The sequence below is a fragment of the Aspergillus aculeatinus genome (assembly GCF_003184765.1).
Source record: "Aspergillus aculeatinus CBS 121060 unplaced genomic scaffold BO66scaffold_30, whole genome shotgun sequence".
NCBI lineage: Eukaryota > Fungi > Ascomycota > Eurotiomycetes > Eurotiales > Aspergillaceae > Aspergillus > Aspergillus aculeatinus.
This window is the reverse complement of record NW_020291499.1, coordinates 281,726-296,859: the sequence shown is the minus strand read 5'-3', so window position 1 is coordinate 296,859 and position 15,134 is coordinate 281,726. Positions and strand designations below refer to the sequence as shown.

Below are 15,134 nucleotides of genomic sequence, written 5' to 3'. Positions count from 1 at the left end.
CCCCCCGGCGCCAAGTCCGGAACATCTACTTGATCGCTTCATCAGAAAGCTTCATTCTAGTAGCCTCCACCAGTTCATATATTCGTTGGAATGACACGCCCCCGCCCCCTCCACGTGGTACTAAATCTGATGCAGCCCGGCTGGTGGAAAGCTTGGTGGGGAAGGGATCCATGGATCTCAATAGTACTCAAGTATAGTGGATGTTATTAGCGGATATTATTACCTTCGTTATCATTATTATCTCATCATTACTCAAGAGCAGAGTCAAGGGGGGCCAGGGGGGGTCAGGGGGCCCACTTGACTTCTCCAAAGTCCCGTTGCCCCCCCCCATCTGGATTAAGGTAGTGGATCTTCGGGTGTGGCGCTTTGTCGGGTTTTGGTGAACGAGCCGTGGGAACTAGACTACGTGAGAGGGATGGGAATTAGTCCGGTTGTGGGGACGTGGGATCGGTCGTTTCTATTTAGGACTGATGCCGATGCCGCGTGGGAGGTCATGGGGCTCCAATGTGGGGAAGGATCATCGGCTGGAATTATGGTATAGTGTGCACTTTGTACTGGAGAAGTGAGAATTCAAAGTCATTTATTCAACCCATTGACCGGCAATGAGGCTTTGTTCACGCAAATGTATCATTATTGTTAGATGAACACAATGTGGAGTACAGTATGTATGTGACCTCTTGTGTAGTGAAGCCTTCATTATGGCCAGTCGGGGAGTATGCATATGCCCCGCTTGTAAGGTGTCATCACAGGACACGTTCGGGGCCAGGGATCATGGTCATGGTCAGTCATGCATGCAGCATGCATGCTTTTCATGGCAGCGCTCCAGCGCTCACGGAAGTTTGCTCGCAAGGTGATACTTGTGGTATGAGCTGGTCATTACTCATCAGTTTAGCATGTCTGTCTAGTTGCTTCATGCAGCAACATTGCAACGACCGTGTTGCTGGTAGACAGTGGAAACGGCAATAAAGGGAGCGAGGAGCGAGAAGCTCTCACGCTGTGGCCGTAGAAACCTCAGGGGAAGGGTTCTTGTCTGGGTTGCTGCTTCGCTGGAGTGCAACCATGAACTGAGACAAGCCCTTCGCGCATATTCGCAGGTGCCAGGTCTAAAGCGGTCGGATTAGCGGCGCGCTTGTTGGGAAAGACAACAGATCAGATCAGAAAAACAGCAAAGTGAACTTGTCGACATCCTATCAGGTGCCCATCCATTTCCAGAGCAGCCGCGTGAGCTGTTTGCGATGGATCGGCTTTCCAATGTAATCACTCATGCCCTTGGCCATGTACATCTCCGCGTCTCCCTTGAGCGCGTTGCCGGTGAGCGCGATGATCGGGACGTCCAAGCCCATTTGCCGGATCTGTTGAGTGGCTTCGACGCCATCGAGGATCGGCATGTTGATATCCATGAGGATTAGGTTGTAAGCAAATGGTTGTTGCTTCACCAGTCGTACTGCTTCCGCCCCATCCCATGCAGCATCAACCCGCGCAAAGCCCATGCTCTTGAGAAGCTTGAGCATGACCATTTGGTTCACCAGGTTGTCCTCAACAAGCAGCACGTACTTCTGGGGTGCAAGAGCCTGGATCTTGGTTTCGACATCCTCGACGTTTTCCACAAGAGGACTGAAGGTCCTCAATGGTACCTTGATATCCACCCGTCGCATCTTCGTCGTCATCCAGAACACACTGCCACGGCCTTCGGGATTCGGTCGAAATCCCACGCTACCGTCCATAAGCTCCGCCAAGCTCTTGCAAATTGACAAACCAAGGCCTGTGCCCTGATATCTTCTCGTGTTCGAGTCAGCAAAGCGAGTGAACGGCGTGAACAGGGAGCTATGCGCATCCTCTGGGACTCCCACTCCCGTGTCGAAGACTTCCGTGGTGACGTTGAATACAGTCGGATCAGCCATGTCTTCAGCGAAAGAGGTGTAAATCTTAACATATCCGCTGTCGGTAAATTTCACTGCATTCCCCACCAAATTCTGGAGTACTTGACGGTACCGCAGTGGGTCACCTTCAACCTGCAAAGGAAAGCCCGGGGCGATATAACTGCTCAGCTCCACGTCCGGCTTCAGAGTGCTTTTGCAATTGCGCACAACAGCCCCGGTGACATTGTCGACACTGAACGCATCAGGATGTAATGAGAAAGAGCCAGACGACAGTTTCGAGTAATCCAAGACATCATTGATGACCTGCAATAGAAGCGAAGTCGAGTCCTCGATAATAGCAGCGTACTCACGCTGACGTTCGGTCAAGCCCGCTTCCATGAGTGTCGTGAGCGCGAGAAGCATTCCATTCATGGGTGTACGGATCTCGTGACTCATATTGGCCAAGAAGTCGGTCTTCAGCTTGGATGACTCCTCGAAAGCCGCGATCATGCGTGCCTCCGCCGCATTGCGCTCGGTCAAATCACGCGTGACCTTGGTGAAACCAATATGCCGGCCGAACTCATACATCGGAGTGATCAAAACATTGGCCCAAAATCGCGATCCATCTTTCCGGTACCGCCAGCCTTCGTCTTCGACCTTCCCCTCTCGGAGACAGACAACCAGTTCCTTTCCCGGCTTGTCCGCAAGTCGGTCTTCCTTCCCGTAAAATGTGGAGAAGTGCTTCCCGATAATGTCCCGGGCGCTGTATCCTTTTAATATGGCGGCACCGGAATTCCACGTCACGATGTTGCCTCGCGTGTCCAGCATGAAGATGGCGTAATCCTTGACAGTGTCCAGCAGCACCTTGTAAGTATCATTAACATAGGAATGGTGGTTATTGGTAGGATGAGAGAATTTCTTGGCTATGGAGTGCGCTTCGAGTACCATGTAGAGTAAAGTGCTCTTCTCGTAAATGGGTGTTATGCGAAGTGAGTAGTACGAGTTCGGTTCGTCCAAGTGGATATTGTCGACCATTTGAATGTCCCGCGACGTGATCGCTGCTCGAAGCGCACCATACAATGTAGCGATATCGAGGGCTGGAATGACACGGGGACAGATATCGCAGATGAAGCTTTCAAGTACCACATCCCTGGACAAGCCTGCAAAAGACAAATGTGAATCCGAGACCTCCACGACCTGCAAAGAAGCGTCCAACACTACGGTCGGGGTAGGCGTGAGTCGATAGATGCGACTCAGAGTATGGTCGAGCGGCTGCCGATTTGGGACGCTGTCTGCGCGCTGGGCGACATCAATCTGCGACGGTTTCGATGATTCTTCGCGGAGTTTCAGGTGGTTTAATTCGTCATCTTCATCCTCGTCTGGAGGAGTCGTGACCATGGTGAAATTGAGCGGTGGTGCTTGGTTCTTGTTCTCGATGTCGAGGCGAAAGAGCCGCTTGTTGAGATCCATGCTGAACCACACATGGATGAACAGCGGCTATATGTAGAAAGAGAGGACGAGGAAGAGGGGAGAAGAAAGAGAGGAGAGAGGGGTTTTGAGGCGAGAATGGGGGAGGAAATTGATACAAGACAGGTGATTACAACAACGTATAGAAGAAAAAGAACAAATAGGGTGTAAAGGCAGACGAGATGGGTGGTGAAGGGAAGAGGGAGAGGGTAAAGAAGAAGGGCGAGGCGGCGAAAGTGGCTTATAGAGACAGATGGAAAGAGAAGTGGGTAATGGTGGGGATGGCAAGCAAAGGATCCTCTTTTTCCGACTACTTGCGTTCGTAGGGAAAAGAGGGGGGGGGGGGGGGGGACAAAAAAAAAGAAAAAGGAAAATCAGAAAAGAGAATCAATGAAGAAAAAAGGGTAATAGAGGTTGATTTGGGAATGGGATGTAGTGGATAGGAACCAGAGAGTCGAGAGAGAGTCGAGAGAGAGTCGAGCCGTAGGTACGGAGTAGGTAGGTAGACAAGAGTTGGAAGAGAGGGAGAGAGTCGAGGCAAGGTAAGGGTAAGGAAGCGCAAGGTAGGTTTCAAGGTAGGTTAGAAGGAACAGAACACAGACAAACTACACCACCGACGTCAACAGTGAGCCGTCAGAAGACCGGATCGACCAACCACTGGACGGAAGCGAAGCCCGACAGCCGCGGGGGAGAAATTAGTAAGATCCTGACTAAGTCTGGCCTTTTGGATAACTACTAAGAAGGTAGTACTTAGTAGTTAAGTAGTGGTGGTAGCAGTGGTGGTCGGTAGACAGGTGGTGCAGTGTGGTAGGCAAACAAGCAGGAAAAGAAGGCAAGTAAAAGTAAGTCGATCAGCCGCCAGTCCGTGGATCCTTTTAGTGTAGTATACGAGAACACGAATGGAGAGGAGGAGCAGGAAAAAGCAGCAATGATGATGACGAGGAGGAGGATGATAATGATGATTGAATGGTACTCCCCATACACCAGTTAGAGAATAATAACAGAAATCATGCAATCACCACCTATATGAGGCGCCAAAAAAAAAGCACTAGCCCCCGGTATTATATCAATTGTCAATTATCAATTATGCAATCAATCAATCAGTCAATCAGTCAATTTTATCGATCGGGAATGTTGCCCTTGACTTCTCGCCTGTTTTAGCCCGTGGTGATTTGCCCTGGACGCCTCATTCTTTATATTGGATCAAAGCCAACACAAAAAACCATTCCAGAAAAAGAAAAAAAAAATAAATGGAGAGACACATGAGATTACATGAAATAAGATAAGAAAATAAAAAATAAAATAAAAATGCCCCAGGGTAATGATACGGAGAGGAGAAAGAAAATAGGCCACCACCAGTCTGCAAAAGGGAGGAGGGGGCAAAAAAAATGGATAATGGATATATGGATGGATGAATGGATGGATGGATGGATCGCCATTTGAAAAAGGTCAGTCAGTCAGTCAGTCAGTCAGTTCAGTCACTTCTCACAGTAACACTCACTTACTCACGAGTCAACTGGGATCAGGTTGAAGATTCCGGTTTCGTAGAGTGGGAAATCCGGGTCGTGACCAAGGCAGGGAAGGCGCTTTCCCACTAGCTCGCTCCAGATCTGACCTCATCTGCGCCTGTAGGCGGACGGCCAGAACCCAACAGGCCAACTGAGAGCCCGGCCCGGATTCCCCTTGCAGTCAAGCGCCACTTGATGATTCCCCGGTCGGGCTCAGCCTGAGAAGAAAAAAGACTGGGAAAAAAAAAAGAAAGAAAAAAAGAAAAAAAGAGAGAGAGCTTACCTAGAGTACTGGGTAACTTAAGTCGTCTGTTGAGGCTTGTCAAAAGTCTTTACAGGCTGTTGTTCGTTAATTGAACTAACTTAACTTACGTAGGATGATCAAGGATCGGGAACTTGTCAATCAATTGACAAGTTATTCAGAATATTTATTACTTATACTTGTATCTTACCTTATTTTCAGATTATGTCAACAACTCAACAGTAACTAGTTACTAGTAACTTAGACAACATCTTATGAATAACTACCTATTCAATTGAGGCTGACTGAAAAACAGCCACAAAATCTACTGCTCCACTCTCCAGCCATTTCTGCCTCAGGCTGTGAAGCAACCAACCTTCCGACCTGCAAACGTGATGCGATCAGCGACCGGAACGATCCGATGATTTACATCTACAACAGAGGACGGTCACGGTTCTCCCAAGTTTATTGTCCTTAGACTGTGGAATGGCTACTGAGTATCTACCTACAGTACATTCATTCGACCAGTCAATCATTCGTGACAAGACCTGCGTAACCGGGTTGGGGTGGTTCCTCCCACGAGAATGGGACCCAGTCGAGGAATGGCAAAACTTCGAACCATACGAACTTGACTCCTCCAGCCAACCCTCTCTCTCTATTTCCATCTCTCCGTGTCGGTGTCTTGTTTCCCGCCACCGCCCCCCGAAGTATTCAACCATCCCGTGCATTCTCCGCCTCATCGCGGCCATGGACGCCGTGAGCGGATGAGGGTCCGATGATGCGCATCCAGACACAGGGATGCTGAACAACGGTCATTGTCATCATAACCGTAGCATCTAGACTGTGCCGATGCAGGGAGAGGTCTGGATTGTTTTCGACTATCGCTTGTCCTGTTCTCCGTTTCCAGTGCCCCGTGCCTTTCTCCGCGTTTCCCCTGACCTGATGTCATCTTGCGCACCGTTCCCTTCCAAAACCACCCTCGAGCATTTCCTGTAACAGCAATGAGCAACGGTAAGACGACGGTAAACTTGGCAACACTAGCCCCTACTGCAAACCCAAGACCTCAAAAAATTCCTAGGTTGCGGTTCTTGGGCTTCACAGAGAGCGGGATTTCGGTACGCTGCGTGGCAAACCGGTCAACGTCCGTGCCAATTCCTTGCGCGTTTCGTTGCCCCAAACTTTGTCGATGATGACGAGTACGTAGATGGTGCTGGGACGGGGACCGAATTCATACCATGTGCCCGAGTTATGTCCGATTTTAAATTGTGTAGAGCATGGACTGGATAAGTAAAAATAATTATATGCATCATATGTTTAATCAGGGAGCTGGATATATAGGGGACTAAAAGTAGGGCTCTCTGCCGGGTAACTCCTATCTATGCACGATGATGGGCAGAAAGAGACGGCAAGGACCCCACCGGGATCATAACAAACCCCCTCATCAACAACCCTTGTAAGGATGTCATGACATATCACGGCACTTGCAATCGACGGTACTCCGATCGTGGCTTGAATCCCACGAGGGCCGCGATTTTGGCTCCCGGAGTAAAAAGTGATCAAATAGTGATGGAAGCTGATCGAACCGTCGAATCCCATAGGGATTGCCCATCAATTGCATTGGTGGCAGTCTAGAGCACCTCTTGGCAGGAAGACGACGAAGTCGAGTGACCCGAAGGGACCAGACTCAGAGGCAGGAGTGCACTGTGAATAGTGAGTGGAGATGCAGGTGGAGATTTGAGCATGAGGAGTAACTATCTGGTCTTCCGTATCATTCTCGGGCGTCGGCATCCCTGCTGTACACATGGAGTTAGACAAGTTTTGGGATCAAAGTTTTCCCTTGGTTTAGTACTTCTCGCGGCCCCCCTTTTTTTCTCGTCTCCCCTTCATCTTCGGTGTCTGGGAGAAGAAACTACGTCACTGTCTCGAGTTTCCCTCGCCTCGGGATTTGCTCTTCTTATTCCACTTGCCATTGACCCTGACTGCAGCAGGAAAACAGAAACAACCTGAATCCAATCCATCATCTTAGTCTCGAATTCCTTGAACCTCTCCCCAACTCCTCTCTCCACATGTTCTCGAAACCACACCAGCGTGTCAGTCCCGCTTGACTTGCTTCCAAAATTACTCCCTTCGGAAATCCAGGGCACTGTTAGTGGCGGCTTAGCCCGGTACGGAGAGGCTTAGGCTAATTATCGTCTGTATCGGTGATTCGGTGCACTCCACTGTTCTCTCGGCCCAAGGTGTCCAGCGACTCTCGGACCAGCCAGAGAGCCCCCCCCCCCTTCCTAATCCTGCCAATTCTGCAGACAGATTGTTCCTTCGCTTCATCAGATCCGAAAGGCTGTTTCGCATTCAGCTTCTATACTTCTTAGCCGATCGGATAGTTCCCCCCTCAATCTCTCTCCCTGGCAATCAGGGAAGCGACGGGGGCCACTTAGACAAGGACAGGACACGATGACGGATGAAAAGAGCTCATCGACGATCCAGGTGGGCTAGACCCATAATAATCGAATCAATTCCCCAAAGTCCAAGCACAGAGTCACATTTATTATTATTATTGTGGTCATATTTTCCCCTCATTCCCCACGTGGTCGTTCGCTCCCCCACCATCGCTTGTCGCACGACACCCGCATACAGATGACAGACGGTCACAGACCCCGATCTGACACATCGCTCACTCTCCAATCAGAGGATCGCCCTTGCATGTAACACTGACCGTCCTCTGCCTCGTAGGAACAACCCCCGTTAGACTCGTTAAGCGATAGCACCAGCGCGCTGAGTGACTACCATGCCGAAGAAATCCTCCCCTATGAGGCGGGTGATTCGCCTTTCCCAGAGGTCCGCGCGGTCGTCCGGCCGGTCGACGATCAGAATCTACCGGTCAACACGGTGCGCATGTGGGTGATTGGTGTTGTCTTTACCATAGTATGTACATGTACTATGCGTACTCTCTCCCTTGGCACAGCTGCAGGGATAGCCACCAGAGGGCTCCAATCACTGACGACTGCCCCTCTCATTCTTGCAGGTAGGAAGCGGTCTAAACCAATTCTTTAGCTTGCGACAGCCGAGCGTAACCATCAGTGCATTAGTCGCACAGCTGCTGGCCTATCCGATCGGATGCGCTTGGGCGCAGTGGGTGCCGCTGGGCTGGATGAATCCGGACCGCCATTTCAACATCAAGGAGCATGCCCTGATCACGATCATGGCCAATGTTTCCTTCGGGTCAGCGGCAGCCACTCAAATGATCGAGGCGATGGTCAAATTCTACGGTATGCCTTCACAGGGCGGATTCGAAATCTTGCTGGTGATCACGAGTCAACTGTTCGGATTTGGCCTGGCCGGCATGGCCTCGCGCTGGCTAGTGGGCCCGGCAACCATGATCTGGCCACAGGTGCTATCAAATGCAGCCCTACTTTCGACTCTGCATTCGCGCAAAAATCTCGTTGCCGACGGGTGGATCATTAGCCGACTCCGCTTCTTCCTGATTGTTTTTGTTTTGGGGGCCTTCTGGTACTTTGCTCCGGGCTACCTCTTCTCCGCCCTCAGCACCTTCAGCTTCATCTGTTGGATTGTGCCCGACAATGTAGTCGTGAACCAGCTATTTGGTCAGGTGACGGGACTGGGGATGTCCCTGTTGACCTTCGACTGGGCCCAGGTCGTTTTTGCGAACCAAAGCCCACTCTTGGTGCCCTTCTGGGCGGGTCTCAATGTCATGGGCTCGTTCGTCTTGTTTTACTGGGTGATCTGTCCGATTATCTACTACACCAACACCTGGTACTCGGCTTATCTGCCCATCCTCAACTCGAATACCTTTGACAACACCGGCAAGACCTACAACACCACCCGTGTAATGAACCCGGATGGGTCCTTCAATGTAGATGCTTACCGGGATTATTCCCCCATGTTTCTGCCTGCCGGGTACGCTTTGACGTATGGCATTGCGTTTGCTAACCTCACCGGGATCTTCTTCCATGTGGCATTGTACCATGGAAAGGATCTGATTGAACAGTGGAAAGGGCGTGATCAAAAGGATGTCCATTCTCGGATCATGGAGACCTACAAGGGTGTTCCTTGGTGGTGGTTCGCTGCCGTCACCGTTCTTATGTTTGTGCTGAGCATTGTGACCAACGAGGTCTGGCGCACTGGTTTGCCGGCATGGGCCGTGCTGGTGGCGTTTCTTCTCCCTATCCTTTACTTCGTTCCTGTGGGAATCATCAAGGCCATAACCAATATCTCCAGCAACCAGCTCAATCTTATCACCGAGTTTATCGGCGGGTATGCGTTCCTCGGTCGCCCGGTCGCAAACATGACGTTCAAGTTCTACGGCTATGTAGCCGTGTCGCAGGGGTTGGAGTAAGTCCTTTGGCTCCAATTGAAGACTGACTACCGAATCGAGGCTGATCTAAGTCTGCTCCAGGTTTGTGGCGGATATGAAATTGGCTCATTATCTCCACATTGCGCCCCGGACGCTCTTCATTGCACAGGGAATGGCCACGCTCATCGGAGCCGTGGTGCAGTGCGGTGTGACGGTGTTCATGATCACACGGATCCACAGTGTGTGTACACCTAAAGCCGCAGGGGGGTTTAGTTGTCCGCATGGGGCGGTCACCTACTCCTCCTCCTTGATCTGGGGTAAGTCCGATCTGTTCCCCACGTGGGTTACTTTTGCGCACATGTGTTGCGCAAGCACCACGTTTTGCAAGCACATGGTCTAATCTTTGGGGTTTGACCTTACCAGGAGCCCTGGGACCCGAACGGAACTTTTCCCCAGGCCACATCTACGGCAACCTGCTATGGTTCTTCCTGGTCGGTCCGGTGGTAGTGGTTCTCACGTGGCTGTTGAGCCGGCGGTGGAAGAAGTTCAATTACCTCTCTTGGCCGGTAGCCTTCGGCGCCATGAGCCTGGTTCCTCCCGCGACTGGTATCAATTTCTCATCTTGGTGGGTGGTCAATGTCATTTTCAATGGAATCTTGAAGCGACGGAAACCGGCCTGGTGGTCTAAGTATAGTGCGTTTACCCTTGGATCCTGCAATCTTGTTTTGGTATCGTTATCAACTAACCAGGTTAGACTACGTGCTGTCCGCTGCCCTCGATGCCGGAGTCGCCGTTGCGACGGTCATTATTTTCTTCTGCATCACCCTGCCGGCGGGCAAACTGAACTGGTGGGGGAATTCGGTGTATGATCAAACCACGGATGCTCATGGCACCCCATATCTACCCCTGCCTGCAGCAGGGTACTTTGGGCCTGCCAAAGGGACTTGGGAATGATACCGAATGGGGTTCTTCTTGGATGTGTTGTGTAGTTAGTTAGTCAGTGTATGTACATAGATAGATAGATGGATCGACATTGTAGGACTTGGGAGTGCGATAGAGAACATAGATTCAGTATGTACTGTGTGTACTGTGTGTACTGTATGCGTAGAGAGATACGGAGTAGAGAGAGTTTGTGTCGTGCAAAGCAAGCAAGCAGGGACTTGGCTTGGCGGAGATCCCCGACCGGCGCTAAGCGGCGGCTGGTGCAGAGAGCTGAGCCCTTCGGCTTCCACTGCATCTTTCCCCACAGCCTCCCCTCTGCTTCCCCAAAGCCACAGCAAGCAAACATTGGCTGTTGAATTAGGTTAGTTAATATTTCCCCAACTCCGACTCTCTCTCTCTTCACCTCTCTTTCTCTTACTCTCACTCTCTCTCTCCCCTCTCGTTCGCTCACTGCATCCTCAACAACCACCTATTAACCACACCCCCACACCCTGCAGGATTGCAATTCTTATCTTCAATCCTCTTCCCAGATAACTAAATCACAAGCATCATTACAGGAGACATCGTTGTCATCCCGGTATGGCCTGCGGTCCGAGCCGCCCTCCCTGGTCTGTTGCTCCTCTACAGGCACCATGACGAATCGTGACCCCGACTTTCGACACCAGCTGGGCAAATTTCGTCTCGATCCATTACCAATTCCCTCCCACTCGTCCCGTGCTCCTCCAGCGAATACCACTACCCCTGCTGCGCCTTCATACACTGTCTCGCCTTCCTTACAGACGTCTCTTCCGCCTCCATTATCCCAGCAGCAGCAACAGCAACCGCAACATGCACTCCCCCCACCACACATACCTCGGTCCCAAGCTTCGGTCTCCCCTGTTCCTCCACCTCGCAGTAAACGAGTCTCGACTGCCTGCGACTTCTGTCGGAAGAGAAAGAAGAAATGTGATTTCAGATATCCCAATTGTTCTGCCTGCACGCGCGCCGGCGTTCGTTGTACCATCCCCCCACCGGGTCCTCAGGTCGCCGCAGCCTCCGTGCCCCGCGATCAATTGGAGACTTTACAAAACAGGGTCCGATGGCTGGAGGAGGTCATACGCCGTAAGACGGGTATCTCGGTCGCGGAACGGCCTACAGGGGCCCAATTGGATGGGGAGGCCGATCCGGACTGGTGGTATCAGGTTCCCGCCATGATGATGGCGCGCGAGGCTCCTACGCGCTCCACCACCGCGACCACCACCCCTACAGCAGCGGCCGTATCCAGCAGCGGCTCACCACCGAACTCCTCCACCGTGGGTACAGAGTTACCCAATGTGGGCGAAATTTTCCGGGATCAATTGGAACACCGCCGCCCTTCAGTCGCCCGACCCGCCGCGTCTGCCCCCCGGGTGGTTCGGCTTCCCTCGTTGGATGAAGCGGAGCGAGTTGCGTCCCAGTACTTTGATAGCATGGGCTATCAGTACCCTTTCCTCAACCGCACGGAGTTCTTCACGAATATGCGCCGCATCTATGCAGGCGAAGTTCCTGCTCCCGAGGTCCATAATTCGTATCATATCACCATTGCGACCGCCTTGTTGATCGGGTCGGGTGATGGATCCAAAGCTGTAGAATTCTATCAGGCTGGCACTGAGACCCTCTCGTCGGCGCTACAGAACGAAGACCTGGCGGCCGTGAGAGCTTTGCTGAGCATGGCACTGTATACTATGTTCGCCACGAGTGGCCCGAGCGTATGGCATTTGCTGGGGACCGCTCTTCGCTTGGCTATCAGCTTAGGCTTACACAAAGCTCGGCCCGTGGGAAATTTGGTCGACGAGGAAATGGCGAAACGAGCATTCTGGAGTCTTTATAACCTGGACCGGCTAATTGCAAGCACCCTTGGGCGGCCGTTAGGTATCGCAGACGAGGACATCTCAGTGGGTTTGCCGCGAGAGTTCAACGATGACTGGTCTGAAGCCCCCGGGGCCAGCGCCATGACCATTCCCTTGCAGGTCGTGCGTCTCCGGCGGATCTTCTCCCGTCTTTATTCTTACTGTAGGTCATATCCTCGCCTGATGGGCTACTTTTGTTGTTTCGCGTACTTACTCTCGCAGTGTACAATAATCAGCCTCCACCACCCCCTTCTGAGGTCTTAGTCACGCTTGGGCACTTTCGTCAAGAGCTGGACGAGTGGCGTCGGGCTGCCCCAGTGTATCCACCGGCATTGCTCTACTCAACCAGCTATTATGACTACCTTTACGCGACTACTTTGCTTCTCATGTACCGCCCAAGTCCACGAAACCCAACGCCAGATGCGGCTAGCATTGTAAGCTGCGGGGATGCTAGTATCCAGGTCCTCCGGTCGTACTGGGACAGCTATTCGGCAGGAAAGCTTAAGTGGATCTGGTTGACTCTCAGTCAGATATACTTTGCTGGGATCACTATCTTGTGGTGTTTGAATCACAACCTGCAAACCGTCCGTGAGGGTCTAGTGGCGCCGTGGCAGCCTGAGGAGCGAGCGATGCGGCGTGCCATTCAGGCCGTTATTGTTGTGCTAGAGGAGTTCGGCAAGCGTCGACCAGGAGTCGAGCGATTGGCGGAATCCTTCCGCAATCAGAGTACCACGATCTTCAGCCATTTCGCATACCAGCAGGAGCAGCAGCAACAGGTGCAACAACAGCGGCAACAGCAGCAACAGCAGCAACAGCAGCAACATCTCATTCCACCCCCACCTCCGCCTCCACCTTTGTTGGTTCCGGAGGAGCAGTCTCTGCCTCCTCAGCCGCAGCATGTTTTGATGGCGCCGCCGGTACCGATGGCACCGGTACTTGACGACGTTCTGCTGGTCGATGCATCCGGAATGGTGCCAGTAATCGATCCCCAACTGGCAGAGCAACTGTTCTATTCTTATGACTGGTTTCAGGAGGAAATGGCGACCTATTATACCCTATAATGTATTTGGAGCTTCGGCGTTGCTGGGGAAACTGTATGTGTAGAATAGAGCCAGGGGTGGGTTACCCCGCTAGATAACATGACACCCCTCATTTGTTCCCTCTTTGTCATACCTCCAATAATTTTAGTTATCTGTTATCTCCTCCATCACCACCGCCGTCACATCTCTCGCCATTTGGATTTCTTCGCCATGGCCAAGCAGTTGGCACGAACTCAGGTCTTCCATGGCACACTGATTCATACCGTCAGTTCAACTGAGCTGGTGATCCTCACCGACACGGTGATCATTGTCAACCCGACCGGCATCATCCAAGGTATCCACCCGTCCACGCCAGCAGCCACCATTTCACAACTGCTGGTGCAGCATCACGACCTGAACCCACCTACGTATCGCTTGACCATCCTTGGTCCAACTGAATTTCTCATTCCCGGCTTCATTGACACTCACACCCACGCTCCACAGTGGGCACAACGCGGCACTGGCCGAGGCATTCCTCTTTTACAATGGCTAGAGGAGATCACGTTCCCCCACGAAGCTAGATTGGACGATCCACACTATGCACGACGGCTCTACTCAGTGTGTGTCCGAGGAGGCCTCCAGCAGGGCGTCACAACCGCCTGTTACTATGGGTCGCGTCACGCCGAGGCGTCCGTGATTCTGGCTGAAACCTGTCTCGCCCAGGGCCAACGTGCATTGATAGGCAAATGCAACATGAATCGCCACGCACCAGACTGGTACTGCGATAGCTCCGCTGCTGAATCGATCACAGACACGGAAACGTTCATCCGAAAAGTCCGGGATCTGGACCCTGACCACGAACTAGTCACTCCGGTGATCACGCCCCGATTCGCCATTAGCTGCGATGAGGAGCTTCTCCACAAGCTGGGACAGCTCGCAGCCCGCCACCCGGACCTACCAATTCAAACCCATTTCAACGAGTCACGCGGCGAGGTGGAGTTCACACGGACCCTCTTCCCCAATGACACGAGTGAGGCGGAGCTCTACGAACGGCTGGGGCTTCTCAACGACCGCAGCATCCTTGCCCACGCAATCTACCCATCTGATGCGGAGATTGACCGGGTGGCGCAGCTGAACTGCGGGATTGCCCACTGCCCGATCCCGAATGTGACGATGGATGTGTTCATGGTGGCACCGGTGCGAGAGTACCTGCGGCGGGACATCAAGATCGGACTCGGGACCGACTGCGGCGGGGGATATTCAAGCTCTATGCTGGAGGTGATGAAGGCCGCGTTTGTAGTCTCGACCGCCGGAAGTACCATGACGCAGGGACGCGATGAACCGTTGACTCTCACGGAGGGGTTTTACATGGCCACCTTAGGGGGCGCGCGAGTCTGTGGGCTCGAAGGAAAAGTGGGGAATTTTCGCGTTGGCAAGGAATTCGATGCGTTGCTGGTGAGGACGAAGACGGGTGTGATGGCGCCGGTGGAGGACTCCGATGATGTAAGGACGGTGTTTGAGAAGTTTCTTATGACAGGAGATGACCGCAATATTATGCAGGTCTTTGTCAAAGGAAGGAGAGTCCATGTACTCTAATGCTGTGGTATACTGGATAAAGGGGAAAATTGAGCGATCTCTTTCTGTTTCATTCGAACTTCATACTGTAGTGACTGTGTAGTGTGTATCTATAAATGGATCCGATCCATAAACAGGGCTGACGGAAGGGGGGAAAAAGCAAGGCAGGGATCAGCGCCTCAGGCATCCTCACTCCCACATGCTGTTTCAACTTCAATCGACCAAGGCTGCCCGAACCACCAACTCGACTCAATCCATCGCCCCCCATTTATTTTCTTCCTGTCTTTCTCTACTCTCTAGGCTAATCTCTTCCTCTCCTTCTTCTCTAGGCTCTCTTTTATTC

The 15,134-nt window shown here is 52.1% G+C and overlaps 3 protein-coding genes across 3 annotated transcripts; 2 read left to right on the top strand and 1 right to left on the bottom strand.

Moving 5' to 3' along the window:
- Positions 1–1,078: 1,078 nt before the first annotated feature.
- On the bottom strand, positions 1,079–3,810 carry fos-1 (sensor histidine kinase/response regulator Fos-1/TcsA). Its single transcript, XM_025641865.1, has one exon. It carries the CDS (start codon positions 3,327–3,329, stop codon positions 1,191–1,193), a length of 2,139 nt encoding a protein of 712 aa, XP_025502971.1. The 5' UTR covers positions 3,330–3,810; the 3' UTR covers positions 1,079–1,190.
- A 3,667-nt stretch (positions 3,811–7,477) lies between these two features.
- optF (small oligopeptide transporter, OPT family) lies at positions 7,478–10,434 on the top strand. Its single transcript, XM_025647571.1, has 6 exons — positions 7,478–7,559; positions 7,806–7,997; positions 8,098–9,425; positions 9,490–9,704; positions 9,811–10,080; positions 10,142–10,434. Exons 1-6 carry the CDS (start codon positions 7,527–7,529, stop codon positions 10,339–10,341), a joined length of 2,238 nt encoding a protein of 745 aa, XP_025502970.1. The 5' UTR covers positions 7,478–7,526; the 3' UTR covers positions 10,342–10,434.
- A 366-nt stretch (positions 10,435–10,800) lies between these two features.
- On the top strand, positions 10,801–14,854 carry BO66DRAFT_421146 (guanine deaminase). The gene is made up of 4 exons (XM_025649933.1): positions 10,801–12,360; positions 12,420–12,973; positions 13,013–13,221; positions 13,507–14,854. The coding sequence occupies exons 1-4, from the start codon at positions 10,962–10,964 to the stop codon at positions 14,810–14,812; spliced, it is 3,468 nt and encodes a 1,155-aa protein (XP_025502969.1). The 5' UTR covers positions 10,801–10,961; the 3' UTR covers positions 14,813–14,854.
- The last annotated feature ends 280 nt before the right edge of the window (positions 14,855–15,134 follow it).

Bases quoted from the DNA above. Each gene is read 5' to 3' on its own strand.
- fos-1 (XM_025641865.1), bottom strand. From the start codon at position 3,329: ATGGATCTCAACAAGCGGCTCTTTCGCCTCGACATCGAGAACAAGAAC.
- optF (XM_025647571.1), top strand. From the start codon at position 7,527: ATGACGGATGAAAAGAGCTCATCGACGATCCAG. The intron at 9,705-9,810 runs GTAAGTCCGATC...TGACCTTACCAG, and splicing joins CTCCTCCTCCTTGATCTGGG to GAGCCCTGGGACCCGAACGG. The intron at 10,081-10,141 runs GTGCGTTTACCC...TAACCAGGTTAG, and splicing joins GGCCTGGTGGTCTAAGTATA to ACTACGTGCTGTCCGCTGCC.
- BO66DRAFT_421146 (XM_025649933.1), top strand. From the start codon at position 10,962: ATGACGAATCGTGACCCCGACTTTCGACACCAGCTGGGCAAATTTCGT. The intron at 12,361-12,419 runs GTAGGTCATATC...TTACTCTCGCAG, and splicing joins CTCCCGTCTTTATTCTTACT to TGTACAATAATCAGCCTCCA. The intron at 12,974-13,012 runs GTGCAACAACAG...CAGCAGCAACAG, and splicing joins AGCAGGAGCAGCAGCAACAG to CAGCAACATCTCATTCCACC.